Source organism: Amphiprion ocellaris, chromosome 6 (genome assembly GCF_022539595.1).
Source record: "Amphiprion ocellaris isolate individual 3 ecotype Okinawa chromosome 6, ASM2253959v1, whole genome shotgun sequence".
Classification (NCBI taxonomy): Eukaryota; Metazoa; Chordata; class Actinopteri; family Pomacentridae; genus Amphiprion; species Amphiprion ocellaris.
In genome coordinates this window covers 15,794,152-15,809,984 of record NC_072771.1, presented here as the reverse complement: position 1 = coordinate 15,809,984, position 15,833 = coordinate 15,794,152, and the positions used below count along the sequence as shown (strand labels likewise).

General features: G+C 39.9%; 2 protein-coding genes across 2 annotated transcripts; one reads left to right on the top strand and one right to left on the bottom strand.

Moving 5' to 3' along the window:
* Positions 1–1,991: 1,991 nt before the first annotated feature.
* Positions 1,992–3,940, top strand: LOC111569442 (purpurin-like). The gene is made up of 6 exons (XM_023271564.3): positions 1,992–2,148; positions 2,330–2,444; positions 2,796–2,932; positions 3,051–3,163; positions 3,250–3,462; positions 3,587–3,940. The coding sequence occupies exons 2-6, from the start codon at positions 2,331–2,333 to the stop codon at positions 3,595–3,597; spliced, it is 588 nt and encodes a 195-aa protein (XP_023127332.1). The 5' UTR covers positions 1,992–2,148; position 2,330; the 3' UTR covers positions 3,598–3,940.
* Positions 3,941–3,990: 50 nt separating this feature from the next.
* idua (alpha-L-iduronidase) lies at positions 3,991–15,780 on the bottom strand. The gene is made up of 14 exons (XM_023271561.3): positions 15,394–15,780; positions 14,615–14,755; positions 14,416–14,498; positions 14,161–14,268; positions 13,282–13,377; positions 12,254–12,456; positions 11,836–12,015; positions 11,402–11,618; positions 10,322–10,531; positions 9,477–9,598; positions 7,926–8,051; positions 7,403–7,479; positions 7,142–7,242; positions 3,991–7,038 (listed from the first exon to the last, which is right to left on the bottom strand). The coding sequence occupies exons 1-14, from the start codon at positions 15,528–15,530 to the stop codon at positions 6,938–6,940; spliced, it is 1,902 nt and encodes a 633-aa protein (XP_023127329.2). The 5' UTR covers positions 15,531–15,780; the 3' UTR covers positions 3,991–6,937.
* Positions 15,781–15,833: the final 53 nt, after the last annotated feature.

The following is a 15,833-nucleotide window of genomic DNA, read 5'->3' as shown; positions in this document are numbered from 1 at the left end:
TTAGCTACCTTACCTACTGTAATTATCAGAAATATCTTCATCTTCTGAGGAGTGGTGCAGGGAACGTGTTAGGGGGATTATACCGATTTGCATACTTTGTTTTTTTTCTAAGTGCACAACAATACAAACAAGAGATTTCTTAAAAAAAAAAAAAAAGCTGTCCAAGATGTCTGATTTTGCACATTTACAGAATAAAATTTGCTTTGCTAAAGTGCTTTAATAAAATCCCTTTAATTATAGAGCAAATAACATTTCTTTTAAGTTTAGTCTTCTTGAACACCTGTGAAAGAACGCACGGTTTCTCTGCACGCTTTGCTGATGCATAAGTAGTGTAAACTTCCTTTATCACACCTCAGCTGTTTCCTGTACGACACGTTTTGTTCAGGATTACAGGGTGAAGCTGCGTTTACAGACAAGATCACAGTAGGTTACTTAACCAAGCAGGTGACGGGAACACCTGAGCCTCTGCTGACATAACGTGACAAGACTTCATTACAACATTCATCACTCAGTGTTGTCCTCCAGACTGGTTTATTATTTGGCCTGTTGGTGTGGTTTTGAAATGTAAAAGTGCTTCGTCTTTTTTTTAATCTTTAAGGCTTGTGTGAAACTTGATATTTTTAGTCCATTTTGACAAAAAAATGCAAAACAGACACAGCAAAATGTACAGGCAAGAATGACGAAACAAGAACACTGATATACTCCATCAAGGGTGTCAAACATAAGGCCCATGGGCCAAAAGCGGCCCGCCAGAGGGCCCAATCCGGCCTCTGGGATGACTTTGCAAAGTCTAAAAATTACAGAGAAGAAATTAACTGCAAATTGTAAATTTGTAAAGCTATATATTTTTTATTAATTTCTAGATCTTGACCAGTTGTTTTGATCATACCTGTCACTAAATGTTTTGTAGACACTCTGTGATCTGTAGGTTGTAATGTGTAAATGATGAAACTGAGACATAATATTGTTGAAATTGCACTTATTTTACTGAAGAAATTCAAAGTTGTTCATAATGAAAAAGATAATTCCTTAAATGCGAACATTTTCAGAACTGTGGGGTTTTTTTTTGCACTAAAACAAAGGCAAACATTTGGAGTTGTTGTTATTTTTAGGTTATTATGCTAAGATTAACCTGGTCCGGCCCACTTGAGATCAAATTGGGCTGAATGTGGCCCCTGAACTAAAATTAGTTTGACACCCCTAGACTATATAATCAAACAATTCATCTGAAAGAACAAAACTGACATTTCATCAAATACCTTTATAGATTTCGCACACTTACGAGTTGCAGACTTAAGAATTTTTCCAAATTTTTTTTCTTTCTATCCAAATAACTAAAGAAAAGGCCTTCATAGTGGAATATTCCCATTACTGATACTACTACTAATAACAACTAATAAATCAACAACTTCACATTAAAATGAGTCTATAAAAATGTTTTAAGAAGTGATTTAAAAGACGTCACTGGTTCTGTGAGCCTCGTCTTGTCAGACAGCTTGTTCCAAAACTAAGGCAAAAATATTAAAAAGTATAAATGTATTTATGGATTTAAAGAGAGCTGGAAAAACTTTAGATAAATATCCCTGTTTATGGATTTAGGAATATTTGTGACAGCAAACTCAAAGAGGATGGCTGGTCTAATGAGCACACACAAACACAAAAACACACTACAAAATCCTTGTAATATGATATTGTTTCATAGTCTCTAATGTATTCCGTGTTACAGCACTTTCTCAGCAGCCATGACTCAGTAAATCTCTCAGTAAAAGTTTCCATGTCGCTTCAAAGCCCAAAATACATTCGTCTGCACATGTAAACAGCTTCACCTGGACGTATGACTTAAACCTCAGTCAGGCCACCTTCTCACCCTCGGGGCTTGTCGTAATACACTCCATTATGCAGCTCTGAAAACAATTACATAAAGCCCATACACTGCTGAATGGAAGGGTTCATCAGCTTACAGCGGGGGATTTTGTTAACTGGATTAGCGGTAGATTTAAACTCTGCATTTAGGTTCAAGAAGTGAAAATAATCAGAGAGCCTGTGTGCATCGGGTATAAAAGGCTCACAGTCTGTCTTCTCACCACATCTCGGATACTGGAACAACTCTGCACCAGAAACTTCTTGTGGCTTCATTCAACACTTCAGGTAAGGAGATGCTGCTTCACGGGAATCTGCTACACTTCTTAGGAGGAAAGTTTATTTTTTAAAACAATTTTTATAACATTTATCCACTTGAAGAGATTTAAAGTCAAGAGGAGTGATAACTTTTCAACTGTAAATAGGGAATTTATATGCAGCAAATTAACTTCACTTGGGTTTTGTCTAGAATGGATTTCCAAATCTTTGCCCTGGTGATGTTCTTCCTGGCCTGTGTGGAGCACAGCCTGGCCACCTGTGTGGTGGACAGCTTCACAGTCAAAGACGATTTTGACCCCCAGAGAGTGAGTACATCCACAAGTCTTTCACAATTAGCCAGACAAATACATTTAAATAAATTCTGCCACCAGTTGTCAAAAATTGTGTTTTGGTTTACTCTAAGTTGAATTAGAATGATTCCACTTACACTAATACTTCCCTATAGCTTCAGGACAGCTTGGTAACACAAATTAATGAATAGCACAAAAATAATTTAACAGGGATACAATGATCAACAACAACTACATAAACCAGGACATCATCAACATACAGTGAAATATAGTGTTGTCTACTACAGTTGGAGTCAGGAATTTGTTACTTACCTCATGGTTTTGACTCAAAATAATTTCTCTTTGTTGCTGTTTTCCCCCTGACAGTATGCAGGAAAGTGGTACGCTCTGCAGAAGAAAGACCCTGAGGGTTTGTTCCTGCAGGACAACATCTCTGCTGAATACACTGTTGGTGATGATGGTGCCATGGTGGCCTCCTCCAGAGGCAGAGTCACTCTCTTTGGGTGGGTGTTTGCGATCTTTTTGAAAACCTACTTGGTCTGAATGTGAGACACTTACATAGTTAAAAGGTTCCCATTCCTGCTTTCAAATATTACACTGTTCTGTCTGCTTGACGTCCAGGTTCTGGGTTGTCTGTGCTGACATGGCTGCTCAGTACTCAGTGCCTGACCCTGGCACCCCCGGCAAGATGTTCATGAACTACCAGGGACTGGCCAGCTACCTCTCCAGCGGCGGTAAACATGCATACTTATCTACACACCCTCTGGTTGCTCTCTCTCTCTCATGCAGCTGAGGCTAACTTCTCACTTTGCCTTTCTAGGTGACAACTACTGGGTCATTGACACCGACTATGACAACTACGCCATCACCTACGCCTGCCGCACTGTGAAGGACGATGGAAGCTGCGAGGACGGCTACTCCCTGGTCTTCTCCCGCAACCCCCGCGGCCTCCCCCCTGCCATCCAGAGAGTGGTCCGCCAGAAGCAGGAGGAAATCTGCATGGCTGGACAGTTCCAGCCTGTGCTGCAGTCCGGTAGGTAACAAACAGAGCAGAAGTGATCATGTACCTTGACTTGCATTTAAAGCATTCAGTCTGTAAACTTTTGACATTTAAACTCATCCTACACTTCTTCCCTCTTTTTCTCTATTTTTAACAGGAGCTTGCTAAACTGCTCTTCAGCTGGAGTCCATTGAGCCACCCACCACTGGACTGATCATCATCTTCCCAAGATGGAGAAGGAGCTCTTCTCAGGAGAACAATCCTGTCAAACTTGCCATGTGCGATGTTCCAATGTCGTAGGAGAGAATTAGCGAAAAAGTCCAATCCACCACCCCTTGAGAAAATGAACACTGCCAAGTTAAACGTTAAATTTCAAGCCAAATCCACTGAAAACTATCACTAGTTGAGCGAATGTGAAGATGTAACCAACTGTATGGTATTGTCACATTGATGGGTAACATCTGTATTGCATGATCATTCTGTATTGGTGACAATAAATTTTATAAAGAAACTTGCTATTGTCCTTGTCTTTGTAAAAAAAAATGAATTTAATCAACTTAGAGTGGTTATCAAACTTTACTTATGTAATGCACAAACACAATATACACACATTTCAAGAATAAAAAACAGAATATAACAAATTTAAAAGCATCATTTCAAATAATACACATCAGGCATTTTACTTTTCCTTTCATACCTACTGCATAGTAACACATTATGGACACATTATATGAAACTACAAGGCAAGCATTTAAATGCTGCCTGCATTAAACAAGTTCTTGCAGATATACAGTGCATCCAGAAAGTATTCACAGCGTTTCACTTTTTCCAATTTTTTTTTAATGTTACAGCCTTATTCCAAAATGGATTAAATTCATTTTTTTCCCCTCAGAATTCTACACACAACACCCCATAATGACAACATGAAAAAAGTTTTTTTGAAATTGTTAAAAATGTATTAACAATGAAAAATTTGAGAAATCACATGTACATAAGTATTCACAGCCTTTGCTCAATACTTTGTTGAGGCACCTTTGGCAGCAATTACAGCCTCAAGTCGTTTTGAATATAAAGCCACAAGCTTGCCACACCCATCTGTGGCCAGTTTCGCCCATTCCTCTTTGCAGTACCTCTCAAGCGTCATCAGGTTGGATAGGAAGCGTCGGTGCACAGCCATTTTCAGATCTCCCAGAGATGTTCAATTGGATTCAGGTCTGGGCTCTGGCTGGGCCACTCAAGGACATTCACCGAGTTGTTCTGAAGCCCCTCCTTCGATATCTTGGCTGTGTGCTTCAGGTCATTGTCCTGCTGAAAGATGAACCGTCGCCCCAGTCTGAGGTCAAGAGCGCTCTAGAGCAGGTTTTCATCCAGGATGTCTCTGTGCATTGCTGCATTCATCTTTCCCTCTATCCTGACTAGTCTTCCAGTTCCTGCCGCTGAAAAACATCCCCACAGCATGATGCTGCCACCACCATGCTTCACTGTAAGGATGGTATTGGCCTGGTTATGAGCAGTGCCTGGTTTTCTCCAAACGTAATGCCTGGCATTCAGTCCAAAGAGTAAAATTTTTGTCTCATCAGACCAGAGAATTTTGTTTCTCATGGTCTGAGAGTCCTTCAGGTGCCTTTTGGCGAACTCCAGGTGGGCTGCCATGTGCCTTTTACTAAGGAGTGGCTTCCGTCTGGTCTCTCTACCATACAGGCATGATTGGTGGATTGCTGCAGAGATGTTGCCCTTCTGGAAGGTTCTCCTCTCTCCAATGGAACACTGGAGCTCTGACAGAGTGACCATCGGGTTATTGGTCACCTCCCTGACTAAGGCCCTTCTCCCCGATCACTCAGCTTAGATGGTCGATCAGCTCTAGGAAGAGTCCTGGTGGTTCCAAACTTCTTCCACTTACAGATGATGGAGGCCACTGTGCTCAATGGAACCTTCAAAGCAGCAGAAATTTTTCTGTAACCTTCGCCTTGTGCCTTGAGACAATCCTGTCTCGGAGGTCTACAGACAATTCCTTTGTCTTCATGCTTGGTTTGTGCTTTGACGTGCACCGTCAACTGTGGGACCTTATATAGACAGGTGTGTGCCTTTCCAAATCATGTCCAATCAACTGAATTTACCACAGGTGGAGTCCAATTAAGTTGCTGAAACATCTCAAGGATGATCAGTGGAAACAGAATGCACCTAACTCAATTTTGAGCTTCACGGCAAAGGCTGTAAATACTTATGTAAATGTGATTTCTCAGGTTTTTTATTTTTAATAAATTTGCAACAATTTCAAAAAAACTTTTTTCACATCATCATTATGGGGTATTTTGCGTTGAATTTTGAGGAAAAATGGATTTAATCCATTTTGGAATAAGGCTGTAAGATAAAAAAAATGTGGAAAAAGTGAAGCGCTGTGAATACTTTCCGGGTGCACTATAGATACATCTATACCTATCTATAGATATAGATATATATAATAATGAAAATGTTTTGGCAAACTATTTAGCCTTTGTCAAAATGAAATCATCCCTGCAATCCAAATCTCACACTTTCAGTACATACTGCTGCTGCTCTTACAAAGTATATACTGTTGTACGCTGCATGCATACAGCTGTATCAGTCATCTTTAGCTTTAGCTGTCTCACTCATATATTTATCACACTGTCTAGTGTAAATAATGCTGTCATCAGCCTGTTCCCTCTTAGTGGGCCAAGCTTGTTTTGTGTTTGTGAAAGACACTGGGACATATGTGGTATAGCTACTGCTGTGCAGAGGATTGTGGGTCATAATGAGCCACAAAAGCCTGCTGGTTTACGTACAGCAAATATGACCGAATGTAGAAGGACATACTGGTATTGCATTTGACATTGTGTGTATTAGGACATTGTAAATATTTTTTGGCACCCAATATTATGGTAGTATGGGTATTGGAATGCACAGTATATGTTTATTAACCACTTTAAGAAGTCAGTATTTATCAGAAACCAACACACATGTAGAGGATTTGGAAGTTTCTGAGACACTTTGACATGTTGCTGGTTAGGGTCTTCTCATAGGTCCTGAATGACACAAATATAAAATATAGCCAATCCAAAGATCAGAGCTAGTTAGTGTTTATGGTCAGTGCTGCCAGAATTGCATTTAAAAGGCTTCCACTACGACCGCATGTCTTCAGTTCCTTAAATTTTCCAGTAACTTCAGCTATCAATGCATGAGACTTGGTTATGTTTGCTGATTTTTGTATTCAGTCATTTTTTGCACTATTCATAAGTAGGTCTGCTTAGAAAAGAGCAAAATCAAATAGTGAAGTCTTAAAAATTACAACCATTATGCTCTAGTCCTGAATTAGTGCCACTTAGAGCATAATATACGCACATTATGTGATTGGGCAACGCTTCATGAGAAATGTCTTATACTGTGTAACATACAGTGTAAAATCCGCACATAAACCTATCGAAACATATTTACATTGTACAAAACTAATTAGAAAGATGATATGAATAGCAGCGGACTTGACCTTGGTTTAAGATTCCTCTGAATACCTCTCTGGCAGTGAGTAAAGGCCCGGCCTTCCCCAGTAGTCCACAGCTCGAACTCTGTACAGACCACCGACCACCCGGTCCACTACAGAACACAACATGGAACATGATGTTACTTCTGTGGCTGTCAGACCACAAATCACATCATTTAATGACTATTCTTAGAAGAATTCACAAGGAAACATTACCAGGTGAAAAGACATAAGAAGTAAAAATGATGTCCAGGGTGTTAATTCTGCTGAATTCCTTCTGGTCTTTGGAGAATTCCACTTCAAATGTCTTGATGCATCTGAAAAGTATAAAGTAATAAACGATTACTTTCTTGTTCTTATTGAGTTCACCCAACTTTAAAAGGACAAGATAATGAATCCTCTGATGTGTGTAACATGTGCCTGATAAAGAATCTATATTAGAGTTCTAGATAAGAAGTGTTTCAAACATGCACCTACTTTGAATCAACACAATGATCAGACCAGACAATAAGAACTTGGGCTTTGGTGATCCTGATGAAACGTAATCCGTTGACCTAAAACACAGAGGAAATTACATTCTGTAGGAAATAGGAAGTCTATACAAGAGACAAATGATCATTTTCAAAACATTCATGAATTGCCTGATTACCTAATTTACCTTCACATGAACAAATTAAACAAAGATTGAAGTGTTAGTTTGGCTTCACAGACTCCGTGGTTTGCTGATAGCTTAAAATTAGAATCGTTCAATCGTAAAAGTTAGCTTCGAATATTTCAGTTGTAGGTTTACATATGTGACATAAACATAAAGGAGGTGGCACAAGAAAGAACTCCACGGACGCATTTAGAAGAAATATTTTTTGTGAGGCTTCATTTCAGACATGCTGTCTTCAGTATTGTCCATCAGAACCAGTTTAGCTCCTCTTCAGTGTAAGCACAATATGATAATAAAAGAATAGGAGGATCAGAGTTATTTCAAGTTAACATTATTAGAGCTCACCTGATCTGGCACAGCTTTGGGCTGAGCGCACACATGGATGAGGAAGACGGAGGGAACGGGCAGTTTGGCTTTCAGAGTCAGAGTGTCTCCTGCAGGAACCTTCCAGGGTCCATCAGTATGAGCGTCCTGACACAACACATCACCAGTGGGTCAAATCATGACTCAAAGCACAGAGAAGGAGAAACACAAGAAGCACAAACAGGTAAAAATCAATGAAGCTTTAAAGTTGAACTGTGGAGTTTTTCCCATAAACAAACAAATGTATGTATATTCAGTGCGGGCATCTTTGAGGTCTGACAAAGATGTTGCACATTTTCCTGCAAACCAATTATAAAATGTGTATTGTTAACAGGTATTTTTGTTTGCTTTCGATACTGCAGACAAACTGGTGATTGATCAAACAGAGACAATAATAGCGGTTGTTGTGGAAAAAAGTTCAGCCCTGATCGATCGATGTATGAATAAAACTCTGATGAGTCCAGAAGTGTCTTTGTCTCTTTATTGAAGCTTCAAAAAAGAACAGGTGGCATGCAGCGAAAGAGGAACTGCAAAGTGCGCTCCTCAAAAGGAAACAACCCATTATATACTTTCAGTTGCACATACACACACATAGAAAACTGGTTATCTGTCTAACTGCTAACAGAGTGGTTTTTCTAAGAATTGTGTACAGATGCCTGCCCCCCCCCCTTGGAACATCTCTGGTTTGTTCAACCGTCGCTTAGACAAAAGGTGTGAGCGCTTGGTGATGAGAAGGGCGAGGGTAAGAGAGGTGACGTCTTTGGCTGCGCTCCTAGCACCTCTCTTTTTTACCGTGTGGTATGTCTGATAGGAAGACTAGCAGACACCGCATCTTGGCTGGATTATGCAAGGTTTAACAGTATCAAAGGTTACACTGCACCTGTGTTAGATTACAAAGACACAGGAATCTATTCCTTCATTTAACAATATCAAGCAATAGAAATGTATATATTTCTAATAGAAAAGTAGCTCTTAAATCGTAAAATAAATGATAAGGCTTCAAATAATAAAATTTCCATTACATGGTCAAAAGGTACCTTAAGTGAAATAGGGCTTAAATAAGGCTGCACTGAACAAGATCTTTGAGTGAGTACACAGCCTGAAAACCATGTGTAAGGAGGAAATGTTGTGCAAAAACGTCCCATCTGTGCCTATATGTATGAGGCAGTGTAAGTACACAAACACTGTTGATGTTTCCAGTGGTTTTGCTTCTTGCTGCTGTTGTCATCACCTAATTTGAAGCCACAGCTGTAGCCCAGTCTGTCTCCATCACTCAGCTCTGGCAAACCAGTCATTAACAGTGAACACCCAGAACATCTGTAATGATGTGCCAGGACAGCACTGTCGCCACCGATCATTAACTCTGGTAAACCGCAGAACACAGACATATTTCCCTGGCACTGAGGCTTAAAAGGCATCGTTTGAGCTTCTTTAGAGAGGGCTTGTGAATGGGGGTGGGGATACAACATATATTGCAAAAACTCAAATATCACGGTGTTTTCTTTTCTAATATTGTTCAGCTGTCTTGTTTACCTGCCCACTCCGGAGCCGTCTGAATTGTTCTACTGTGGGGTAGTCGGGGCTGCCCATGTTCTGCCACATCTGGTATGGGTTGGTTACATTATTATCCATGTAATATGTGACATACACAAGACCTGGATAGCAAACAAACAAATAACAAGCAGGATTAAAAATAATCATTCACATGCAGAAGTAAAGGTCAAGGTTAAAACTCTAAAGCCAATGTTAATTAGAACATTTTAAACGGGTAAAATTACTGCAATTATAGAAGCTACAAACATTAAAAACAGAGAAGATCTGGAAATTTCAACTTTGCAAAGGCCATTGGATGGTATTCTGAGGGGGGAAATACCCAAATCGAAGCTTAAAGTTATGATAGTTCAAAAAAGCACTTTATTCCACAAGGCTTATTTAAACTATGCCAAAAATAAATCAATTGAATGAACCAGATTCTAGAAAAAAATCCTTGGGGCAGCTTTGGAGCCACTAGTGACTTGGCTGCAACCGACAAGGTCACAAAAATTCACTGATTTTGTCAAAACTGCAGGCTGCGTTTCTACAGAGCAGGCAAGAGGTAAGTATGGAAACAAAATAAAAATGTAAAATAATAAAATTTCTACATTATGTGGGGTCACCATTTTTTGCCAGTAGTAGTAACATCTGTGGGCACTTACTTTTGAAAAACAAATTTCAGCTTTCATTTTTGTTAGTTTTTTAATGGTTTGTGGCATTAGAATTGTGTCACACTGCACATTTTTGAGTTTCTTCTATTAATGAAAAATGCTTAGGGTTTAGAGGGTTAAAATAGAATCATCTTTTTTATCTACACTGACATGAAACCCAACAGTATTCTGTACCTTCTTGTGCAGGTAGTCCTGTGACTGAGACAGTAACATCGTCAGCGTTGGTGGAGGTGCTGTTGTCGTCACTGTTGCAGACCAGCACCGCTGCCTGCCAGCTGTCTGAGCCGCCTGGTATTGCAGGTTTGTGGCTGCTGGCAAGAACTCCCACTGTGCTGTTGTGGTTTCCTGCTGAGTTCAGAACCTGAGCCCGGACCTGCTTCTCTCCTGACATTGTAGTCACATACAGAATGGATATGTTAGAAAATGCACATATATGAATTGAATGCATTTCAACGATTCCTACATTTCCCTTGAGGGACACACAAAACCCTGGATTTCATATGTTCTAGAACATTGGTGTCAAACATGTGGACCGCGGGCCAAAACCGGCCGGCCAGAGTGTCTGATCCGGCCTGTGGGTGTAAAGTGTAAAAATGACAGAGAAGACACTAACTGCAATCTGTAAAACTATAAATTTAAAATCATTTCAAGACCATAAGAAGTTGTTTTGATCATAAAATATTAGATTGCTCATTGTTCTTTTGTCATTTTGTGCCTCATTTTTGCAATATTTTGTCTCTCTGAAACTTTTTTGTCAGATTTTTTGTCATTTTTTTGTTGTGTTTCGTGTCGTTTGTCTAATTTTTTGTCATTTGTTTCTCGCGTTTATCGTTTGTGTCTCATTTTTGTAATATTTTCTCTTGTTTTTGTTGTTTATTGTGTTTTTTAAAGTAAAATACTATATTGTTCAGTTCCAGATACCTGTGACTCAATGTTTTGTGCGTTTGTAGACACTCTGTGATCTGTCAGTTGTAATGTGTAACAGACAAACTGAGGCATAACGTTGTTGAAACTGAACTTCTTTCTCTTAAGAAAGTACAGCTTGCTCATGATGTTTTGTCAAAAGATAATTCCTTAAACGTGAATATTTTCAGAATGTACTTTTGTTGCACAAAAACAAAGGAAAAATGTGGAGCTGTGGTTATTATTCGTTATTATGTTATAATTTTACTGGTCCGGCCCACTTGAGCTCAAACTGGGTTGAATGTAGCCCCTGAACTACAATGAGTTTGACACCGGTAAAGAAACTGTCACCTAGCAAAGCCAGCAGGCCCATGACGGTGAGGACAGGCTTCCTGATGAGCTGGACGTGAGGTGGCTGGGTGTTGTTGACCTGGAAGCGGGCGGTCAGTGTGCGCTGGGTGAAGGGGTGCGGGTGGTAGCTGAGGAAGGCGTTGTCGTTGCTCAGCAGAGTGTAGTTGATGGTGCTGTTCGGGTCTACTAGCAACAGATCCTGGTGCTGATTTATTACCTGTTGGAGGGAGCGGGACAGAGAATTGGATTCAGGGTGACTGAACTGGTAGAGAGAAGTTGAAATTCATTTGTATAATAATCTAACCGTGTGGCTCACCCATCTCTTCCTCCCCTACATAAACAGTCTACTAACATGCCATGTAAATTCCTACACCATCCAGTATGACTCTGGACTCTGGTGGTGTTTTTCATGCTTTTGGATCCCTTTACCTCACCTTCACCACCATTGCAGCGTATGTCACATCAGCCCTCCACTCCTGAGGCCTGGACCAACCAACCAGAGGATCAGCCTCATCGTTATACACAGGAAGGCTGCGGAACCGAGGGAAATGCTCCTGGATCTCCTCTACTGTCTGGATCTCCTGCTGAAGGATTGGCAAAGAGTAGCCTCCTCCCTAAAACACAGAAACAAGAAGTCATCCGTTTTAAAATGAATAAAGCTAATAAATGCATTAATAAATATAGTTTTACAGACTTGAATGACTGTACTAAGAGGATTTAAGGAATTGTGGTATTTTGTTAACGTCATTATCCTTGTGTCCTAGGCCTTGTCCTAGCATTACATCTGAACATGACTGTGTTAGTTTTCTGTTTATTTTAGATATTGTTCATACAGTGTCCACAAAAACATACCTTCTTATGCAGGGCAATGTAGTCAATCCTGACCCCCGTCTCTCCAGTGAAGTAGTTGGTTCCGTTGTAGCAGTGCTGCAGCATGGCCCAACAGTATGGGGAGTGTGGGGGTGTGTGACAAGAGTCTCCTGGACCTCCAAACCTCAGGAGACTGTTGGCAGAACGCAGACCCTCCGAACAGGCATCATAGTAGTTGAGAAACCCTAAAAAAAAATGCACTATAGTAAAATAACTACAGAGCTTCTCATGGCAGCAGCACTGAAGCATCATTAATCTCTGGTGCTGCTAAATCTGTGAAATGTGAGCATTTTAATGACAAAATAAAAAAAATCTACCAAAGAGTTAAGTTCCACAGGTTCAGCAAAAACCATGAAAAATGTAAACATTGCATATCCTGCTTTATCGTCTATTTTACTCTAATGGAATAATCAGTTACAAAATGCACATCATGCTGTATTTATTATTATTATATTTTTGTAGTTATTGAGACTACAAATTCATTCCAAAAATGTTTACTGAAGAAGCAAATCAAGTGAGAAGTAGGACCATTATCTCTTTGTCGTCTATACACTCAGACTTCTTTTTTCAACCAAAGGAGTCGCCTCCTTCTGGCTGTTAGAAAGAATGAAGGCTGAAATCACTTCCGCATTAGCTTCACTTTTCAGAGCTGGAGCCCCGTCTTTGATATATAATCTATGATTGGCAGCTGGCACTGGGGCCACAGCTGCATAACAATTCGAGGTCGCCACACATGAAAGTGGAAAGGTCTTCATTAAAGTGCCTTTTTAATATAAAGTATTTGTTTATTCATCATTCATTCATGGATATACAGAGGTAAATAAATACACATTACATAATTCAAGATGACTGGTAATAATGTCAACACAAGTGTATCTATGATAGAAAATAAGAACAACCTTGTTGGGAACAAACTAGTATTTTCTTCTATTAATGTAATAAAAATCTTCCACCTAAAACAAACATCTAAAATTACATAAAAGCACCCTGCAGAATGCATCCCGGTTTACCTTGAATTGACACAGTGACATTGTCGAAGTCGTGGTTGTTGGGTTCGTTCCATGTTTCAAAGTTCCACCGAGACACACTTCCCAGGCCATATTTATCTGAAATTTAAAATCAACAAAGAAGCAAAAGATGACTTGTATGGCCTTATGCAGGAATAGGGTCATACAGTGTTGCTGTGAGTTTATTTAATGTAGCAAAAACAGTTCCACTCAAATTACATATTTGGTTTTATGGATGTTTATGTAGGGCTGCACAGTGGCGTAGTGGTTAGCACTTTCGCCTTGCAGCGAGAAGATCCCTGGTTCGCGTCCCGGCTTTCCCGGGATCTTTCTGCATGGAGTTTGCATGTTCTCCCTGTGCATGCGTGGGTTTTCTCCGGGTACTCCGGCTTCCTCCCACAGTCCAAAAACATGCTGAGGTTAATTGATTACTCTAAAATTGCCCGTAGGTGTGAATGTCTGAGTGTTTGTTTGTCTATATATGTAGCCCTGCGACAGACTGGCGACCTGTCTAGGGTGTCCCCTGCCTTCGCCCGAGTCAGCTGGGATAGGCTCCAGACCCCCCCCGCGACCCTAGTGAGGATTAAGCGGTGTGTAGATAATGGATGGATGGATGAATGTTTATGTGACATCACATTTTCTGAATGGTCCTTATAGGGATACCGTTATTTGTGCAAATATATTGCTCTGAAGTTATGTAAAACAGCAGCAATTAAAAACACATATATAAATAATATTCCGGCCCCTCCAACATAGCCTGAAATAAATTATATGAATTTTTTTTGGACAATTTGCTTTCAAATTCAAGTTTTCATTGGCCGTGATTAATTGGTATAAACATAAAAAATAAAGACTAAACATCAGCAGATGGCGCTCACTCACCAATGTACCTCTTGGCTATGAGATGAACCAGATTTCTCCACTCAAACACTTGTGATTTGTTCTCAAAGTCAGTGAAGTAGTTAGACACACTGCCCATCAGTTCAAAGCCTGCAAAGTACAACAGAGAGCAGCCAAATCACACCTATGGTTTATGTTTAGTTTGGCTACTGAATTAAATTTCATTGCAACCCTCTACAGGATAAATAGCTGATGGATTGAAGAATCAAGAACATATAATGTGCTGTGATACAGTACCTGGCTGGAGTCCATTAACATGCAAGAGTTCTATCAGCTGGTCCAGTTTAGTGAAGTTATACTGGGGTTGTCCTCCAATATCTCTGCAACAACAGAATCAGACAGCTGTCATTTATCAAGTTAAATCCTCACAAAATGAGCACAGACAATTCTAGTGCATATAATATCTGGAGAGGTCTCCACCTGTTAGTTCACTTACTGTGCACTGACCAGCTCCAGCATCCAGTGTATTCGGACCTGCTGGATCCCTCCATGGGGAACTGAGCCCACATAGGCCAGATTCAGCTGCTGGTCGATGTTCAGGTCAAACTGGTGGGACTGGGTATGAGGGAGTGGAGGGCTGGACACAAACAGAACCTATTTAGCTTTGACAATACGTTTAATGAAGCTTAATATGAAAGTGCAGCCATGTCATGTTTTGTCATTTAGCCCATCAAAAGGTTCAACAGAGACTCTTCTTCCTAAGAAAGCTGAGAAGATTTGGATTATCCCCCAAACTCCTTAGCAACTCCTACAGATGTACAGTGGAGAGTGTCCTGACCACTTCCATCACTGTATGGTAAGGGAACTGCAGCAGTAAGGACAGGAATTTCTAGAATTTGATTTTTAACTATTCTTTTTTAATCTTATTTTATTTTTATTGTATTCTATTTATTATTATTTCATCTTATTTTTTTGTTATTTCAGTTGTATGAACTCGCAAAATAAGAATGTGTTCCTGCTGTGTATGACAATAAAGTTCTTGAATCTTGAATTTGCTTAAAAACTATGTAGACCCACACATTTAAAAATGTAACGGCTTTCTTAAAAATGCTTGCTTGCCTTAATATTTAATACCAATTAATATTCACAGAGGTCATCGACTACTTTCTTTGTAAAAACAAACCAAATTTCTCAACTTTCTGATTTCCTCTCACTGTTAGCTGTCCACCACTGTGCTGCTGTATGTGAACGAAGGCAGGTTTATATTTGACCTACCAGAATCCAGTACTCCTCCAGAAGTGTTTAAGATCTCCTGTTGGATTTCCCACATCAACTGTGATAACATACGAACCGCCTGAAGCTGCTGAAATGTTCAGGAGTAAAACCAGGACTGATAAAGTTTTGCACACCATGTCTGCAACCGAACATGTCAACTTTGTCTGCTAGCTTAAATAGCAACGATAGAAAACGATGTGGAATTTAAAAAAAAAAACAAAAAAAAAACGAGAGCTCAGCTTAACCCACAATGACCTAAATATCGTAGGTGGGTAAATGAAAGAGAAAACTGAGACATAACTCACTCTGACACAGACTTAAACACGACTAAAACACAAATTTCAGTAAACTAGCGAGCTGCCGTTGGTCACCTGAGCGCGATGACGTATTATTACATGCGACACAGTTGTAGTCTTTTAAGGAAGTGAAGCGTTTAGAGG

Coding starts and splice junctions, on each gene's coding strand:
- LOC111569442 (XM_023271564.3), top strand. CDS start 2,331: ATGGATTTCCAAATCTTTGCCCTGGTGATGTTCTTCCTGGCCTGTGTG. Junction 2,933..3,050: donor GGCAGAGTCACTCTCTTTGG/GTGGGTGTTTGC, acceptor CTTGACGTCCAG/GTTCTGGGTTGTCTGTGCTG. Junction 3,164..3,249: donor CAGCTACCTCTCCAGCGGCG/GTAAACATGCAT, acceptor TTGCCTTTCTAG/GTGACAACTACTGGGTCATT.
- idua (XM_023271561.3), bottom strand. CDS start 15,530: ATGGTGTGCAAAACTTTATCAGTCCTGGTTTTACTCCTGAACATTTCA. Junction 14,499..14,614: donor CTGGAGCTGGTCAGTGCACA/GTAAGTGAACTA, acceptor CTGTTGTTGCAG/AGATATTGGAGGACAACCCC. Junction 7,480..7,925: donor CCAAAGCTGTGCCAGATCAG/GTGAGCTCTAAT, acceptor TCTGTGTTTTAG/GTCAACGGATTACGTTTCAT.